This window comes from Xiphophorus maculatus, chromosome 8 (assembly GCF_002775205.1).
Source record: "Xiphophorus maculatus strain JP 163 A chromosome 8, X_maculatus-5.0-male, whole genome shotgun sequence".
NCBI lineage: Eukaryota > Metazoa > Chordata > Actinopteri > Cyprinodontiformes > Poeciliidae > Xiphophorus > Xiphophorus maculatus.
In genome coordinates this window covers 12,238,841-12,258,492 of record NC_036450.1, presented here as the reverse complement: position 1 = coordinate 12,258,492, position 19,652 = coordinate 12,238,841, and the positions used below count along the sequence as shown (strand labels likewise).

Below are 19,652 nucleotides of genomic sequence, written 5' to 3'. Positions count from 1 at the left end.
TATGCAATTGAGTTTTAGGTCACACAGCACCTCTAAAATTTAAATACATAATTTCTGTAAGTAGATAAGTTAAAAAAAAACAACTACTGGCCATCCAGGATTGTGCAAAATATTTTTCTATTCTGACTTGATGCAGACTTTCTGGTCTTGATCAACTTTTTCATTAATTTTCACATTAATGTTTGTGGTAGCAGCTAGACTCTGATCTTAATTGGTCATATAAATGCTTGTAAAGGCATTTATACGGCATTTATATTTGACAAACAGGAGTAGGATTTTTTTTCAGACTGTTCTGTCATAAAAAATGACCAAAAAGCCTTTGCATGCACTGGTGCTGCATCATTGGTTGAAGGTAACAGATATAAAATCTTTCATACACCCAGAGCCTCCTTTAGTGATCAGTTTAATTTTTAAACATATTCCTGAAACACTAAGATGGATTTAATATCACTCTATTCTGTCTTTTTTATAGCCTGCTGTGCTTTAATTAAATTGTATAAACAACGCAACGTACAAATATAGCCTCTTGTGTGTCGTGTTCCTTCGCAAATCGCATAATGTTGCAGTGAATGCAGCACACCAACATCAGCACCTGTTTCTGGTTTCACACTGATGATATTAGGTTAATGCTGGCATTTATCAAAAACATTTTTCACTGAGCTTGTCTTTTGAGAAGATTCTCGCTTCGTCTTTTAGGCTGTCGGTGTTTAGTAGCTCAATAACCACAAATACAGTGGGAGTTCTCTGGTTCGTTTTGTTTAATTTCCATTCATTTTACAATATGGGGGCACAACATTATGAGACTGTGAAAACCAAGCTACAGAAAATAAGAGAAAATAATGAAAAATAATTATAATTGTGTTATACAATAGGAGGATCAATGATTAGTTTACCTTTAAAATAGCAGTGTGCATCCAATTAATTTAAAACAACAAAACTACAGTTAATCATTATAAACTGAAAACAGAATAACAGATTATTACAAACAAATAGAAAATTAAAACTCATACTAAAACTACTACTGCCAAAATTACAATATATTGATTCTATAATATAGAATCAATACATCACAATTTTATAATTAATAAAATGTATAATTTTATAATTAAGTGATATATATCAAAATGATGTAATATGTAAAAATTTTAAATATATAATTTTTTGAATTTGTTATTATATAAAAATATATACACACAGACACAAAACAAAGGTTCAGTTTATTACCACCAACAAGTTCTCTTCAAAAGGCTGTTTGATAAAACCAGATGAAGGCTGATGCATTTTTCTGGTCCTGCATAAAGAGCAAAACCTCACACACACAAAAGTCCATTGATCAGAATCACTTTAAGTGACTACAATAGAAATGATTCCTTGGACTAAATTAAAGCCTGTTTAAAACTTTTGCACACAACTGAATGTCTTTCCAAGTAAATTCAGAGCCATTCATCATTTTTGATTTCCCTTTCGGAATATTTCCACTTTGAAGCTGCATTTTTCATACAGTCCAAGAGAATCTTGGCATTCGTTCGCCAGTCAGATGTTCGTTTTACTGTACAGAATACACTGACGAAGAGGAACACATGCTGCCGTCTTGCTCTTGTCTTGCTCACGTTGCTCCAGCAGCAGATAGAGGACGGTTGGACAACAACAGCGTTGACCACTTCAGGACAGACAGAGTGGGTTTGACTCCACATACTTACCTCTCATCCCCCCTCCTCCTCCTTCCTCTCTCTCGCCTCTCATCACCTCTGGAGAGTGAAGGAGCATCGCAGTGCGAGAAGCCACCCTGAAGATCTCATCAAGGATCCAATCAGTGCTTGAAAATGAAATGCACTCTCCTCTCTGGTTGTGATGATGGGTAAAAAGACATATTGAGAGGGCCTGTTTGGAAGTAAAATCTCTGCATATGCAAATAGGGCCTAAAAATTTAAATGAATTTAGGAGTGTCTCTGATCATGTCAAAGCCACAGAGGGGAGAAAAATATGTACAGATTAGCCCATTAATATTTATAGACTTTTTTTATATATACATGTGCACACAGATATATCTGGCATCAGGTTTGGTTGTGTCTATTAATCCAGGTGGGTGCTCTCGGTTCCTCTAACGGGGAAATGAATGAGCATTTTAGGAGGAAGCTGGATATCCTAATAATCAGGTAAGCAAATAGCAGGCAATGAGAGAGTTTCCTTCCGTCAGTCATTCCCAGAATTGCTCCTGTCTGGTCTGTGAGTCATTTTAATTTAATGGAGCGTGTGCCATGCTCCCCTCCAGCTCCCCCACAGCATTTAGAGAGACCACACTGGACCCCAGGAAGGCCTCCACACCCACTAGGACGCTCCCCAACCTCCACAGGGACCCAGCAGACGGTCCACCCTGGTTCTCAAATGGGAACAAAGCGTTCCCCAGTCCAAAGTGGTTAAACTGTCATTTCGAATTGTCTGGACATCGTGATTACCGGCATGGGAGGAATTATATATTTAGCTTTATGTCCATCGCCATTTCCTCCCCCCGCCCTGATCTGAAGTGACTGGCCCAGTAGTGCTTTCGATATTACTATCTCTGAGGGGTTTAAACCTTCCCCCAGGAGACGGGAGTAATCAAGGACTGCCAGCAGGAGAGCAGCAGCAGGAGGAGGAGGATGAGAGGTGTGGGGCGGCTGCTGATGGGATGGCGAACAAAATGACAATGGACGTGATTTTACAGATATAATTGTTTCCCTGACGCTTGTCTGAGAAAGAGAAGTCTAACAGAAAGGAAAATTGTGTGATATGAGTAACTGGGATCGAGAATGTTTTTTTGAACAGAATTATTTTTGGAAAATCGGGAAGAAAATATGTTTTTGTTAGAGAAATGTTCTTTAATTCATTTTTCCCACTTTCCCACAGGAGTAAAACTTTTTGTCTGAGTTCCTCCAGCATATACATTTTTCTTAGTTTTCAAGAATGGCAAAATACACAATTGTGTTGCCATAACCTTAGTGCTGTTAAGTAAACACTTACCTGCTTTTTAAAATTATTTTTTAATTTAAGCAAACCAAATTTGTCATTTATTTTAATGTTTTATTATAATTTCTTGTTTTGGCCCTTTTTTCTGCCTTTATATTTCTAGAAACAACATTTTTATCTTTTAGAAACATTTTATGTTTGAATGGGTTTTTTTTTTTTCAAATTCTATATTTTTATAATTTCTTGTAGTTCTTTTAATTTGTTTATTTATTATCTGTTAATACATGATGAATTTGTTGGTTGAAATTCTTTGGTGCTTTTAAACATGCTTTATTTACTTTATTTATTTTATATAACTGCATATTTCATACATATTACATATATAAATCTTGTAGATTTATTTAGTTTCATTTATTTACAAAATATTGTGTCTTGGTATTTTATTTGTAGAGCATAATTCATGCACTTAAATTAGATGACAGATAGACAGAAAAAATGAACAGTACAACTATAAATAGTTCAGCATTGATATTCTTCATTAGGTTCTTAAAAATACTGATCAGTGAATACTTAGACTTTTCTTCTGTCATTTATCTGTATTTTTTTTTCTTTCGTAAACCTCTTCCCCTCAGCCTCTCATCCATCCTAATAGGAATCATTTATCCTCAGTAAAGTCACTGCGTGGTTATAAACAAAAGTGACCGTCAGAAAAGCAGATGAACTCGGCCAATGAACAGGACAGGAAGCCTCTTAATCTGCAACCCAATCCAGCCGTAGTTTAGTGAAACCTGGCTCAGCTTCGCCGGTCGAGGCTTGCGAGGAAGGAAGTGAAGGGCTCAGGAAGCAGCGCTCAGAGCTTTCACCAGTCATATCCATCACAGCACACAGTGATGGAAGCATGTGTGTGAATGTGTGTATGTGTCCCTGTTTCACCAGTCGTATCCATCACAGGACTCTGTCTCCAGGCCCGGGCGGGGGGACTTGGAGGGTCATTAGAGGGGCTGGGCTGCAGGCTGCAGTGCTGCACTTTAACTAAACATCTTTTCCATAAAATAAATGCTTCCAGGTTAGAGCAGGTCTTGGAGAAGCCTGGTCGCCTCGCTTTTGCTGCCACTCATCTGATCCCAATTACCAGACACATGGGGTCAATGCCAGCCAAGAGTTTATGGCTATAAACTGGAGCCGCTGGACTCCAAAATGAACCCTACCACCAAAGTGTTGCATCTTTGGGGCCTGCTTGTCACTCAGCTGTGATACATCATTTAATGTAGCCGCTATATTTACAATAGCTTTGTCTGTAGGTAAAGTGTTTAGTTTAGTGGTTAAAACTGTTGGGATATCAGACCAGAGACTTCCTCCGTTTTTATTTACCTTTATTCAAACCTTTTCAGCAAGTACAGAGAATAAATATTTTTGATTTCATAAAATGTACTTACAATACCTTGCTAAAGTATTCATTCCTTTTTAAAATCATTTTTCTTATTGTCTGAAAAGTGACCTGTGCATTTGTATTCAGCCCCCTTTTATGGGGATGCCCCTAAATAAAATCCTGTGCGACGAAACAGCCTTCAGACTTCACCTAATTAGTAAATAAAAAACACCTGTTTGTAATCTGATGCCAGTATAAATACAGCTGCTCTGTGACTCTCAGAGGTTTGTTAGAGAACACGAGTGAACAAACAGCATCATTAAGATCGAGGAACACGGCAGACAGACCAGGGAGAACGTTGTGGAGAAGTTTAAAGCATGGTTGTTAGAAGAAAAATCATTCAATGTTTGCAGTATCACTCTGTTCAATCCTCTCAGAAAGGAACCAGTATGGCACATGTGCCAAGACAGAAACTGACATGCCAGGTATGAATTTAGTTAATCAGAGAAGCAGCCATCAGAAGTTTTTAACTTCTGGTTAAAAAAGAAACTCCTGCCCAAAATGCAAAATATTGTGTGGGGTGGAACGTTAACTGCACACCATCCTGAATATGTAACTTCACAATAATGAAACATGAGATGTAATATGAATACATCTCTTTATGTGGGCTCATTGTATAAAATGCTATCATATACTGAATATTGTGGTTTTACCAGAAATACCTTGTCAGCTGTGCAGATCAAAGTCTTGTTATTGAATATTTACTGTACATATTCCACTTTTACAATTTAGTTTTTCATTTTTATGTACATTTTTGTTTCTACAACCTTCTCTCAGGTTATTAGGATACTTCAAGCTTTCATGTTGCAGAGTACATGAAAGCATGTAGTTGCACTGAGTAGTCTGTGAATACCAACGACGGACACCATAGGATTTGTAACAATGAAAGATTATGCTAAAATGTGATTTGTGTAAATTAGTTAAACCACCGTTTGTGTGTAGTTGCATCAAACGCAAGTAACCTGATCTCTGAGGAGAGGAAGAGTCGATCATGGTGATGTATATGTGCTTGTGTACGTGTGTTTGTGTGGACTGAGTGTGCATTTACATCCATACATTATTGAATAATTGCTTCCCGATGCTCTCCTCTTTTCCCTCGAATATTAATTACAGATTGATGAAACTTTGTTGGTCAGAGGGGTTGACGTTGAAAGAGGAAATGGGGGGGGGGGGGGGGGGGGGGGGGGGGGGGGGGGGGGGGGATCAAGCTGTTTGAATGGAGGGTAAACTTATTCAGTGTGTGTTGTGTGTGGTTTGTGGCTGTGTTGGGAGGCAGGATGGGGTTGATGGGTAATGGAGTAAAGCATCAACAGCATTCAGTTTCAGGGAAAATCATTTTTCTTGGTTTAAATGATAAGATTTTAAAAGCGGCACGATAACAATTGACATTTATCCCCTTTTGACGGAAAAATACGCTTAAGAAAGACTTTGTGCTACTTTTGTAAAGTCCCTCATATTGAGGAGATTTCTAGCTTGTTAAGTCTAGTTGTAATACTCAGTATACAGTTTCTGGAGTTTGTTCAGTGGTTCCTTATTGCACACTTTAAGCTAAACCACAAAATGAGATTGCAACACACCAACAACAGCTAAAGTGAACTCAGATGCTTTTGTTTCTTTATATGGTTTTTTTTTCTTCTGCAAAACTATTTAATTCAAGGGTAGCAAACAGACTTAAATGAAGCTATATGGTTTTATTATCACAGAAATCGAAAAACCCAGAGGCTGCATGGAAAAGAAGATGGCACCATCTAGTGGACGTCTGAGGTAAGATAAAAAAAAATTAATGGGATTGTATAAACAAAAAGCCGTGCATCAAGCGTCTAGAAAACTAGTAAAAAGGTCGCCTTTTTACATTGACATTACATTTTTTTTATTTGTAATTTATTGATTGTAAATATTTTTAAGTTATCTTGAATATTCCTTTTAAAGAGCAAAAAATTCTACTGAAAAAAATTTCATTAGGTTATGATTACAATAATTTCATATTCACAATAGAAGACAGATACGGTGTATCTGTTTTAGAGCTGTGTTTGTATTGTCTGATGTGCATTCATATCAAGTTAAAAGGCAAATTTTCATCCTCATTGGGGAATCAGAAGCCAGACAGTGACAGTCATGAAATTATAGATTTTTATATTGTTTAGATATGCTTTGTCCAGTTGAGTGGACAGAGGGTCTGAAGGAATCATTTCTCCGTACTGAAAAATTGGGGAACTCAAAAAGTGGATGAACGCTTCTCAAATGATCAGGAGAAACTGTTGCAATCGAAACTCATATTCAGTAGATTTGAGGTTTTTATGATGGGAAACAAAGTTAAAAAATAGAGGAAGCCTTTCTTGCACAATCCAGAATTTTTAAGATTGCAACAACACCTTTAGTACTTTACATTATTAAGATTCCCTTCACTGTGATACAAATGAAACTATGTTATGATACAATATGCAGTTCTACTGTAAACTTTATTAGCCGTGTTGTTAGTAAAATGCTTAGACACATAATAATAAAAAAAATAAAATAATATTTTAATCTTCTGCTGATTTTGTAAGTCTGTCATTTTATAGCAGGTTCATTTTAAAGCTGCGAGACTGAATGTTGACCAAAAATATAGAAAAACAAAAGGTTCACAAATGTGTCATGGGGGTTCCTCCTCCCGTGTCTCACTGTGTGGCAAACTTTCAGCTCAGTTATGATTGTGTCACATATGTTTGATTTTATAGATTCTGTCTTGTTCTATCTGCCTTTTGTTAGATAGAACAAAAGTGATGTCATAAAATACATGCAGATTTCCTCAAAAATACCAGTACTCAAAAGGGGCTGTAGTACCAACTGTAATGGGAGTTTCCAAATGATGCATTGCTTCCTGAACCCAGATTTCTTAATAAGGATGACACATATAGCAAATCCCACAGCGGTCTATCAATGAATGATGATAAATGTGGGTATTTTTTTTGTTTGTTTTGTTTTTTTGACAAGGCTGCTGAGACAAATTACAGTATGTCGCTGTAAATTACCACAGTTCCCATATTGGCTTCTGAAGTTTATGATTTGATAACAATCTGGCGATTCCTTTATGAACGTCAGAGGAATTCCTGTCTCTTTTTTCATGGAGCTGAGCAAAAAGTCTTTTCAGGAAGAAATCCTATTTAAAAAACAACCAAGCAGGGGCAAGGTAGTGAGGGACATTATTCATATTGCATATGGTTGGATAAGGAATTCACCTATTTATCCAGGCAGACAGAATAAAATAAAAACAGGGCACAAGGAAGTGTTTTCCAACTAACGGGCTAAAAAAACACAACAATAAAACTGACAGATTGTACAACCTATTGCCTTTCTAGCAACTGGTCCAGTTTCTTTTTTGCCATAGGCATTTTGAGATAAGATCATCTTAACCTTAATCGCTTGTTATTTCAATGTTCCAGGAACAGGAAATGTGTTTAAGTTGTGGTTTTAGGTCACAGTAACAAAAAGGCCTAATGACAAATGTAAAATGACCAGAGGTTGTGAATTCTTTCTGCAGATTCAGTATTTGCTGCCATGCATGAGGAATCCGTCACAATTTTCTAAACTCTGTAAGTTGAAGTGGAAGCTTTAAACTTTACAATAAGCTCTTACATATGTAACAAAAGACAAAACTTTAATAACCATTGCAATCTTTCAAATTAGGTTTGACATCCAATCATGTTCGTCTTTGACTTTGACTGCTCCTGCAGCTGTGCATTTTTATCTGATGCATTAATAATTTCTTATGAAAATGCAACAACATGTGCAAATTTATGTCACTGTCACATGTCAACCATAGGAACTTCAGGGTCGCTATCTGTGGTTGGTATTTAACTTCTCCATTTATGCTTCATAAAGAAAACAACACGATATTTGCCGGTTACAGCAGTTTAAGGTGTGTCCACACAGACACAACTTAAAATACTAAAACTTAGATTCAGCCATTTAGTCTCCTGAGAGTTAATGAAAAGCAGCAGTGCCCTCGCAAGCATTTTTACACTTCTTCTCAAATCTAGTCTTAACCACAAGCCTTAATATATTTTATTAGGATTTTATGTAATAGACCAAGACAAAGAAATGCTTAATTGTGAAGTGGAGTGAAGTGGTTATGCAAAAGTTTTACTCATAGAAACTTGAAGCGTCTTCACAAAAGAGAGGCAAGAAGAAAGAAGGCCAACTTTTTGGTCTAAATGCAAAATGGTAAATGAGATGGAAGAATAATATGACGCATCTCTATGACACATCATTGCAATGATGTGTCATAGCAATGAAACATGGTGGTGGCAGTATTAAACAGAGGGGATACTTTTCTTTAGCAGGGAAAGAAAAGATGTAGATGATGACAGGTCAATCCTAAAAGAAAACTTAGAGGCTGCAAAAGACCTGAGGCTTTAGTGGAAGACACAAGAGCTTGAGCTATTTTAAAAAGAACGGGCACAACTTTCAGTTTTTACATGTGCAAAGCTGGTAGCAATACAGCACAAAACACTTGCCGCTGCAGTCGTAGTTAAAGGAGATTGCAGACTTTGGTAGATGAATACAATACACAATTTTCAGGTTTGAGCTAGTCAATCACATAAAATCCCAATAAAACATTGAACTATGTGGTTGAAATGTGACAAAATATGTAACAGCAGAAGAGGAATGAACGTTTTTACAGCAATGGTAACCAGAAGTTTCTTGGCCAATACCCTGAATTACTCATAATCTCAGAAAAAAGTCCATTAATTTTTCTGAAAAAGATGATGTCAAAATAAACTGTCTTATTTTAAACTAAATATTACTGTAACAAGTCCAGTCTCTTGCCAGTAAAGTCATGGCACTTCCTCATCTTCAGCTGATATTAGAGAAGCTGTTGCTGCTTCGCTTGCAATCCAGCAACTGATCTAAATCAAGACCTTTCTTTTTCTCATGCACGTACAAAGAACTGAAACCTGCACAAAGTCTCAAAGTATGCTTGAGTTCAAAGTATGCTTGAGTTATCAAATGTTTTAAAAATGAAAGAGTCTGAGACCAATATTGCATGTCTTCACTATTGCACAAAAGGACGGAGCTCAAATTTCCCCTGGCAGCATTTCGAGAAATGTTAAGAAGCCGTCTCTTGAAATAAACCAATGTGTGAAATGTAATCTCTTTAATTAAGTAGACAACAAAGACAAATTATAAAAATACAAAAATCTATATTTATTGCACATAAATTTAAAATGTGTTTACTTTGCAGCATATTTGGGCTTTAAAAAACTATACATACTATCATTTCTTAAAAAATGCAACATGTTTTTTGTTCAACGCCTCTGTGTCCTCAGTACTTTGTAGATTGTTCTTGACACTTCAGTGTCCCTCGTCTTCAGATCTTGCTCAAGAACAGGGCAGTCACATCCAAAGGATGTGACTAATGCTCTATAAGATCCTCTTTCACTTAAAAACCTCCTCAAAGTCTCATGAAAAAGTGGCTCCCTTCTTTATCCAATCGCAGCAGAGTCTTGTTGGACTGGGACAGAATAGTCCTCAACTTCTCCGCTGATATCTTTTCCACCAAGATAGAGCCGCATTCTTGCTTCCTGGAACAAGTCACCTTCCAGGTGGTGTAGTTGACATACATAAGAAGATCCAAAAAGCTGGCATCAAGGAAAATAGAAGCAGCATTAGTCCAAGATGAGAGCAGGATGTCAGCTACGGTTGTTTTCCCACTTCCAGGAAGTCCCTCCCTCAGGTAACAAGACTTCACCGGTATTTGCGAGTAGATCCTGGAGTCTCACTGACATCCCTTCCCTGAAAATGAAAAGAAGCTCTGTAATTCTGAACCATATAACATTATTAGCTGAAGGCATCAGTCCAAACTCTTAGTTTCATAACACTAATGTAAATACTGCCAGTAGGAAAAAAAAGAAAAGTCCTAACAGTGAGCCATGTGGGACACCTCAGATTTCTCAAAAGTAACATATATTGCAACGGAAAAAAATATGCTGCTTGTGTGTTCATATGCTTTGAAGTCCTTGAACTGTGTCACCTGGATGAGCAAAATATAAGTAAAATTCTTAAAAATTATTGAAATATGAGCAAAATATGAGCAAAATTTGAACATCTGCATAATTTGCAAAAAATACCTAACAGAAAAAATATTGGTTTGAGTTAACAAGTATGAAATTGTTTGTCTATGGGTAAGAAATTAGTGCACTTGCGTAGCTACAATGTATGGGTTGAAAGAATCAGTTGACCTTGGAATCGTTTTAATTTCATGCAGTCAAATTATTGGGCTTCCAGTAAACGAGATTAAAAAGGAAGAGGAGTCTGCTATTTTTTTCAATGGGATTGGAAAACTGTCTCTGACTCACTTGTTTTGCAGCCTGTAAGGCAGCGAAACTATCACAGAGGCGTCTCGTTTTTTTTGTAGTGAGATAAAACTCGGAGTAACGAGCTTTCAGATGCGATCTCAGATTTTCCTCTGTGGGACGTTCAGCAAAAAACAAACTCGTTGAAAGAGAATGTTAAAAGAAACAATGTTCTTCTTTTACTTCCTTCTTGAACATATAATTTTATATTATTGTGTCTAAAATGGGTGAATTTGTCTAGTAGCTTACTAATGGAGTTTCCTACATTAGTAAGCATTCTTTTATTTTATGCATTTAGCGCAGTATTTCAACTTCATTTCTTTCTTCTTTTTTTTTTTTAGATAGTTGCTTTCTATTCTAAAGACTTTTACTAGAACCTAAAGGCAGTGATGATAGTAGAGGATCATATCACTGTGGACAACAAGAGACAGATATCAGACAACACAACAGTATCGTAACTCAGCGTCACGTCTTACCTTCAGTAACAACTATTTCCTCAACTTCGTTTCCTTTGTCTTTCTGTAGGCCTGAGGGAAAATTAACATTATCAGGAAAACAGGGGACTTATTTAACACCTTAGCTAATCAGTTCCAGAGTTAATAATTACCAACTAATTTAATCATGACAAGTGTAAACATAGAAGAGGCCTAATATATCAATGATTTGACTTCAACTGACTTTTTTTTGTAGCTGTTAAATGGTGCTTTCAGAGATAGTAACGTTGTTGTTCGGTACAGAAGAATGGAGCTGTTCAGACTTACAGGCAGCTGCAGACATGGACTCCACATCACCAGCCAGGCAGCTATGGGTCCTGGGAGTTCTGATATCTATAAAACAAGGGGACCTTTGATTCAGTGTGTTGATACAAAATGTTAGATAAAAAATATATAAAAGCACAAATACAAAGAAAAGAATAGTGGATGGTCTGTCTGCCTCTAAAAGCAAAACACAGCACATTTACATTGGAATAAGACATATTAGCTTTAAATTAATGCTTTACAGTATGCTTTCTATTCATTTCTCTTGCAACACATTTAACGAATTTGGAATTTGAAGTTTAGGAACAAAATGCAGCACTTTTCAAAAGATTTTATGCTAACCTTAGTAAAGATGATTAAATTATCTTTTGTTGCATTATAATAATCTCACAATGAAAATTTAGGAAAAATCCAAACATTAAGTAACTAATAAAGTTATTGGTTTCCACACTTATTTGTAATCTTAACATTTCAATTAAATGTAGCTGAATCATTTTTACTGTAACCATTTCCTTTGCAATGTGGATGAGAGTATTTAGGAACTATAACATGATCCCCTTTTACTTTGAGGTACAAATATGTGACAAAGGGGCCAATTTCTCTTTCTACTAAGCAAAGAGGGAAACACAAGTACTTGTACTTATGTTAAACAGAAATTAAGAAATGGCTGCAAGAAAAAAGCCATAGTGTCTTTAAAAAAAAAAAAAATTTCTTAACTTGGGATTTTTTTTCTTCCAACTCAATATTGAAGTTAAAGTTTGGATTCTTCTACTGTTTTTGTTTGTGAGCGTATTCAACTGCAAAAAATTAGATTATTTTAAGAATTTTTACACTTTTATAGTGACACCAACAAATGTGGAAAGATGCTGGATGATAGTGTTAAGGTGTTATTACAAGAGCATTATGACTTCATTTTTCTTCCCGTCTCTTATTTACATAGTTAACATTCAGTCTTTGTGTGACAACAATATTCTTGTAAGTATCGCTCAGAATGCGATACTTACACGAAGTAAGTATCTGACTTTTGCTGACGTTTCCTGAATATAGTCACCCAGAGATTTCTATACCCGTAACTCAAACAGGATTTCTTGTCAAATTAGCCTGTTCGTTTATCTGAAAGTGTGTGTAATAAGTGTACAAGGGAAGAGGGTGTTAGTTTGGATGAAAAGCGCTGGAGCAAAAAAGCACCTACGCATTCACAAATAGCTGTGAATTTCCCCTTTTGGCAAAACCAAGCAGGGTGATTCCAGGCAGATTCATGAAGTCCTCAACTTCAACAAAAAAAAAGCAAAGTCATGCTCACATGACTAGTATAAACAAAATGTCACATGCTGGTGAAATTCCACTAAATTAAAATGACAAAAGGTACGGTACTAAATCAAACATGAGATCGTCAAAAACATTTTGAGAAACACTTCCTCTTTCAAGTGGAAATTGCATTGCCATTGCCATACATAAAAAAACCTAGATTTATATTTCTCATTGAAATAATGTGTTATTGTTTTTGATTTTACCACAAAGCCTTTATTTTTTTTTGTCTCTTCCTGTTCTGGCTTGGCTCCAGAACAGGAAGGATATGAAGCATGCTGTGAACTGCACAGACAGTAATGTCAGACTGTTTGAGCTTTTAGGTCAAACACTAAAAACATGAGAGACACTCCAGAATTTTCTAGCAATGCAGCAAGTTATAAAGCTAAATAAAGAACCAAAGTGAAAGTCAGACTCAAGTGATGCTTCCCTTTTCCACTGGTCTGTTATGCATCTCTTCTAGATTTATCTGTGCATCACTTTTTGTTTTACTTTCTTTCTCAACTTATCTATGTTGACAAATTCATTTAACATTCCCAAATGTGGAAAATTCTTAGCTATTTTTTCAGATTTGGCTTGTTTCACACACTGATGCTTCCTTAGAAGTAGATGTTACTCTACAGAAGAATATTCCGATTTTCTCAAATACTTTATTCAGTAACTGTATAGCAATCTGAAACTTAAGTGGTCAGAATTATATGGTGAAGTAAAATATGTACAAATGCTTATTAACAAAATCTAAACACTGTACAATATGCTGCTAGTAATGATTTATATTGCTATTTATATTGTCAGATTTTTAGTATATTTTCTTTTCAGGTAGTAGCATTGCAAACCAACAAATTAAAAAGTTTTAGTGATGACATTTTAAATACAGGCTGCAATTCTTCACTAAGCTGCAAAACAAACAAAAAACTGTGGTAGGATGTAATAGTCCTGAGAAAAATCCCACAGCCCACGACCAATACAAGATGGATGGATGGATGGATGGATGGATGGATGGATGGATGGATGGATGGATGGATGGATGGATGGATGGATGGATGGATGGATGGATGGATGGATGGATGGATGACCCATGCTGACCCATGTTGTAGTCACCAAACAACCCCTGTACTATCACCACTTCTAGCACCTACACATAAGCAATGAGTACCAATGTGAACTTATCAAACCAAAGAGCACTTGTGTGCTGCAAGTCCTTCTGAGATAAGATTGTACATATGCAATACAACAGCTCCAAGTTGCTGTCTTGCTTTTTCTTAACTGAAATGGTTTGAGCTTATATTTCTTGATGCTGCAGTGAGCTGCTAAAATACATCCACACTTCCTGTATTTATTCAATATTGTATTTTGCTAAGGAAAGTGTTTTTCTTGCAATGGTTGGTGGATCTCTGAAAGAGTTTAGCACAAAAATATCAGTGCTGAATTTGCTTTTCATACACAACCATAATCCCCCCAACCAATTTTCAAACACCAGCTTTATTTCTAACAAAGTATCCGACCGGGACTTGGCATCAATAAATGCCTTTCCTAAATGACTTGGGTTGGTATCAGGGACTGAAAACCTTAACTGGGACATACGTGACTTCATCTTTCTTTACAAATTGATCATTTTTGGACAGTATAATGTTGCCAAAAATACTAACAAATGACATTAAGTTTTGGTTCTGTGTTTAATTGAATAAGCAGGCAGTTACCTTTTCGGCGTCGGTAAATGACCACTCCAAGACCAATGGCAGTCAATACTAATCCTACACACAAAACAACGATGAGGATGTCATTTTCTCCTTGACGGAGTGGTATGTCATCTGTAGTAAGAGAGAAAATACAGAGCAACCTCTTTAATAACGTACATAAAATTAATCTCAGACAAACATTTTGTTTATGTCCACATATGGGTTTTATAAACCACTTTGGAAAGAACCAAATTTACCAAAGACAAATTGCAGCAGACTTCCCTATAGTGGGCAAAAGCAAAACTAATAGTCGCTGTGAAGGAGAAATAGTTTAGCCTTATGCAACAGTATTTGTGCTGAGCATCAAAATATCTTTTCAGATTACTTTTACTGTTTTTGTTGGTGATTTTCATCGTTTCCTAAAGAATACTGGATCCTCTCTGCTTTAAGCTGATCAAGTTCTGTCCCTTAAAGACTAAAATTAACCTCCAGTCTTTTAGAATATACTTTCCAGTGAACCTAAGAAGCAGACCATATAGCCAAAAATTAAATAAAAACTAAAATTAAATAAAACTAAAAACTAAATAAAAACTTTTTTCTCAGCACCCCTACACAATGTTGAATTGTTCCAAAACACCTACAGTTGCAGTAAAAAGAAGGGGTAATTCTTGCATCTCTTTGCCACTGTAGGTAGGTGCAAAGATAAGTTTGCTTTCATATCGACTTGAGGGAGCCTGAGAGTTCATTTAAGATGTGAAAAAAGGGGGGAAAGCATGAACAAAACAGGAAACTGAAGTAGCACAAAGAAGAAGATATCATTTCTTGCTGATTTCCAGAGTCAGTAAATTTTCTATGACATTTAAACTTTGAACTGATTCTTTGCCCATTTAGTACCTTTCTGAAGCAAGTTCTTTGATCACTATATAAAAAAAAAACCTTCACAAATGTTAAGAATTTACCTGGAATGTGAAATGTTGCAGACGAGTGGTCTTTTGTAAAGTTACATGTGTATTTTGTTTTCTCTGAAGAGCTGACTTCAATCTGACTGACGACTTTAATGAGACCGTCTGGCGTTGTTGTGGTTGTGGTGTTGGAACTGTAACTCTGCAGATGCCCATCCTGCCACACAACAGGAGACTGAGGGTATCCCTCAGACTGGCAGGTTAACACCACTTTATCCCCCTCTGCTGTCCTCTCAATCTGTTTTGAGACTGAGTGATATGGTGCTAGAAAAGAATAAACAATTAAGATTAGCGACATTTTATTAGAATAAATAATGTAAATAAGAATTCAAATGTTGTGTTTGGGTTCAGACATAATGGATTGGCTTAAACTAAAGCACATTTATGTTTTGGAGGCACTGGATATAAGTAGATGTCAAACTTTGCCCATTTTTGTTTGTTAAAGTAAAAGTCTGTGCATGCCTACTTTTGCACTTATTGTCTCAAAAGATCAAACAAAATCCCAATAAAGTCTAAAAATGTTTTAGGTATGTGAAAACCTCTGCAAGGAACTGCATCCGAAAAGGTCTCAAGCTTTTTCTCTATCAGACTGAACAGTGATGGGTTTACTTTCATTTTCAAAATTAGTTTTACTTTTAACTGCCCAGAAATAACCATGTGCAACAGTCATTGAGCAAGACCATTCCTGGAACAAAAGTTCTGCTGTAATGAACAAAAAATGCACATCGTAACAGACTCAAAGAGTGATCTTACCTCCAACTGACAAAGCTATAGTTTTATAATCGGTCCCTTCTGTTGTTTGAACCAAACACTGATACGTCCCAGAGTCAGTGATCCTGAGATCTGAAATCTTTGAAGTGAGATGGAAGGGAAAAAATCATTATGTACCATAAGACAAACTACTTCAAATGAACTTGAATCATAACTTCATTTCTACTTCTGTCTCCAAGCATTTAATGAAGTACAACAAATCATAAAATTGTGTTGCATATTGTTAATGCACATATTGCCCTAACAGGATTAAGAACGAACAAACTTCAAAGTCATTCATTTTTGGCAGCATAAAATGTGTTGGCAAGTTCAAACAGGCAAGCAACATATGTCATAAAGAAATTACCCAACTGTCTCATCAGTCATCTGACAATTGTTATGTAAACTCTGGTTAACAGAAACTGATTCGGTGCCAGAAACATTTTATTTTTATTTTTATACAGAGAAAAGCTTCTTGTGGCCAGGCATTAAAAAATGGCATGTTTGCCATAATGCTTAAACTATAACTCATCTGGTCAATACAATACAAACACCAGGGTGTTTGTATTGTATTGACAATACAAACACCCTGTTTGTATTGTCAGGGTGTTTGACAACAAACAAAGTGTTGTCAATAAACAATTTGTTTGTCAATTTGTTTGTATTGACAAACAAATTGTATTGACCAGATGCCAATTGACCAGATGCCAATGTGTTGTATTGACCAGATATCAATACAAACACACCAGTGTGTTTTGTATTGTTCATATTAAATAAGTAAATAAATAAAAAGAAAAGAAGTACCTGTATCTTTGCCCAGCTATTTTTCAGTTCATCAGTGAGAAGCTTCACTCGACCCTTGAACTTCGAAGAAGAAGAGCTCTCCAAGTTGCCTACTAGCCGTATCACTTCCTGATCTGGACTGTCGTCCATCCAGTGCCAGATAACCTTGAGGTCATTTTGAGAATTTGCTGGTTTGGAAGAAAACCTGCAGCCCATCACAACATTTCCTCCATACTCAGAATTATATGAAGTGTGCTCTGCCTCCACTGTAAACAAGGCTGCAAGACAATAATGTGTAGTAGATGTTTTAGAATAAACTTGCACAAAATACATAACATACACACACTAAATCTCAGGTTCATTTAAGTAACAAGCTTGCTTTGCAGATTTAAGTTAGCTTGTGTGTAAAATTGAAATAGAAATAGAAACTCCTCATGTTTCACAAGTATATAGTTACTACCCACCTGCAAGAGATGGCTGCAGGGACACTTGCAGAACTACAAGAGCTACAACAATGACCAAGTCCATTGAAATCTGAGAATGAATAAAAAGTGTAAACAAAATATTGAAAACCTTTGGTCACAGATAATCACAAGTCACTTTGCAGATGAAGGTCAGCTGAAAATTTTGCAGTGCATGACACTGTGATCATCAACAACACATGATGCTAAGATATACATTTTTTTTTTATCACCGACCTAAGTATGACTAAGCTCTTACTGTTGCAAAATGTTTAGTTTAGATAACATCAGGAAACCACAAAAAATATAAGAATGTGTGTTCAGCTGTGGATAACATCATATTTCTTCGGCAGAATGATTCATAACTAAGAACTTCATTGAAACAGCTAAATATTTTCACACTGTGAAATGTCATCTCTGGTTTTGCCATGAATCTGTTTTACGAATTATTGTACAAAATAGTAACACTGAAACGGTATGACGTTTTCAGTGCTTACCACCTATGACTTCCACAAATGACTTAACAACATATGCTGAAAATGGTTTTGGGTCTCAGCCAACGTTCTGACTTATCAAATAAGGACTGGACTATCAGACAGTTAATGCAGATTTTTTTAAAGCTCAGTTGGTAAAAGTTGGCACCTGCATTCCATTAGCAGGTGGTAACATTGCTTTTTTATTTTTGAAAACTCAAAATACTGTAATAGTAAAATCAAGTTGAGATGTAAATGTAAATCCTCTACTTGTCCAGACTTATCAAGGCAGCATAAAAACCTAGATAAATTATCATGGAGTAATTTACAAACGCTTGCAGTTTCCATAAAAGGAGATTTGTAAAAAAAATAAAAAATAAAATAAAAAAAAATATATATATATACATATATATATATATATATTTTTATATATATAATATAAAATAATTTTTAAAAAAAATTGTAGTACTAACAAATAACTAACCTTTAAAAATATTTTTTTTAACGTGGGGCAAAACATACATTAAATTAACGCTATAGTTAAGCTACTAAAATAGAGAGACAAAAGGTTTTTTAAAAACCTTTCGAAGGTATACCTTTAAATATTCCCCTTGTATTACGTTAGTATGACTATATGAGTAATAAAAATAGGTGCCTGCAACTATTAATCGTGGCTAAGTAAAGCAAAAATTTGAAAGCTAAAAACAGAGTATTACTCAAACTGCTGTCCTACCTGCAGATTGATACAATCAGCCTTTTGTATTTTCATGTGCTGCTTCCTTCTTCCTTCACGTCTAAATGATACTATAATTTCTTCGAGCGCTTTTAATAAAGAGGAGGTCCTTCCTCCTTAAGTAATACACCCACACCGCATGGCTGTATCTAACTGAACTCAGTCATATGAATAAAGTTGAGGCGTGCTGCTCATCAGGGACTTCACAAATAGTATTATTACTACATACTATGTGTTCACTGTGTTTTAAAAAAAATTATAAAACTGTAAGTAAACGCTGTAAAGAAGTATTTAAACTTGTTTCTTTTTTCAAATATAGATATAAAAACCAAATTACACTTACCATAAACAACGAGTAGAAGAAGCAGTTTCCACTGTAACTGGCAGCCTCCCTAATCAGCGCGGCGAGCTCTTTGCAGTTGAGGTGCGACGTCAGTAGTTTGTGACAACAGCGTAAAAAACGTCCAGGAACTGTGAAGGCGTAAAGAAATGAATCCCAGCTGACTCAGTGTGCGTTTTATACTGTCTGTTTTCCCCCCGCATTCTCGTGTGGTGTTTCGGGGTTCTCCAAATCACAGAGACTCTTTTAAGCCAAGTCAGTCACTATTACCGTAAAAGTGACGGCGCATTTTTCTTTTCTTTTCTTTTTTTTTTTGCTTTTGTTTTGTTTTATCAAGATCTTAACCATGATTTCTCACCAACATGAGAAACCAGGAGCTTCTTTAATAAACCGTGAATCAAATTATATCGCATGTAAAGTAACATAATAAAAACTCACGTACAGTAAGTAACACAGAAGAATAAAAACGAAAGCATAAATTACCACAGACATTAATTTCAATGCTCATATATTATTACAGCATTAGTAACAACTCACTCAAAACTGAAACTATTCGATTTGTCTTATGACTAGGTGAATATACAAGGTTATAGTAACTCTGGGAGCATAACAGGGTGACTTTACAAGTTGATATTCAACTATCAGCTCTGGTAGCCAACCAGCTACTTAAGTCGAGGTCCTGCTTGTAGAATATT

The 19,652-nt window shown here is 35.8% G+C and overlaps 1 protein-coding gene across 2 annotated transcripts; it reads right to left on the bottom strand.

Moving 5' to 3' along the window:
• Nucleotides 1-10,028: 10,028 nt before the first annotated feature.
• On the bottom strand, nt 10,029-19,090 carry LOC102228651 (programmed cell death 1 ligand 1). Of its 2 annotated transcripts, none has more exons than XM_023337942.1 (9): nt 18,961-19,090; nt 17,415-17,484; nt 16,972-17,228; nt 16,171-16,267; nt 15,415-15,681; nt 14,477-14,587; nt 11,472-11,537; nt 11,187-11,237; nt 10,029-10,150 (listed from the first exon to the last, which is right to left on the bottom strand). In XM_023337942.1, exons 1-9 carry the CDS (start codon nt 18,961-18,963, stop codon nt 10,134-10,136), a joined length of 939 nt encoding a protein of 312 aa, XP_023193710.1. In that variant the 5' UTR covers nt 18,964-19,090; the 3' UTR covers nt 10,029-10,133. The 2 variants fall into 2 exon arrangements, with proteins under 2 accessions (XP_023193710.1, XP_023193709.1); XM_023337941.1 differs by lacking the exon at nt 18,961-19,090 and adding an exon at nt 18,618-18,690.
• Nucleotides 19,091-19,652: the final 562 nt, after the last annotated feature.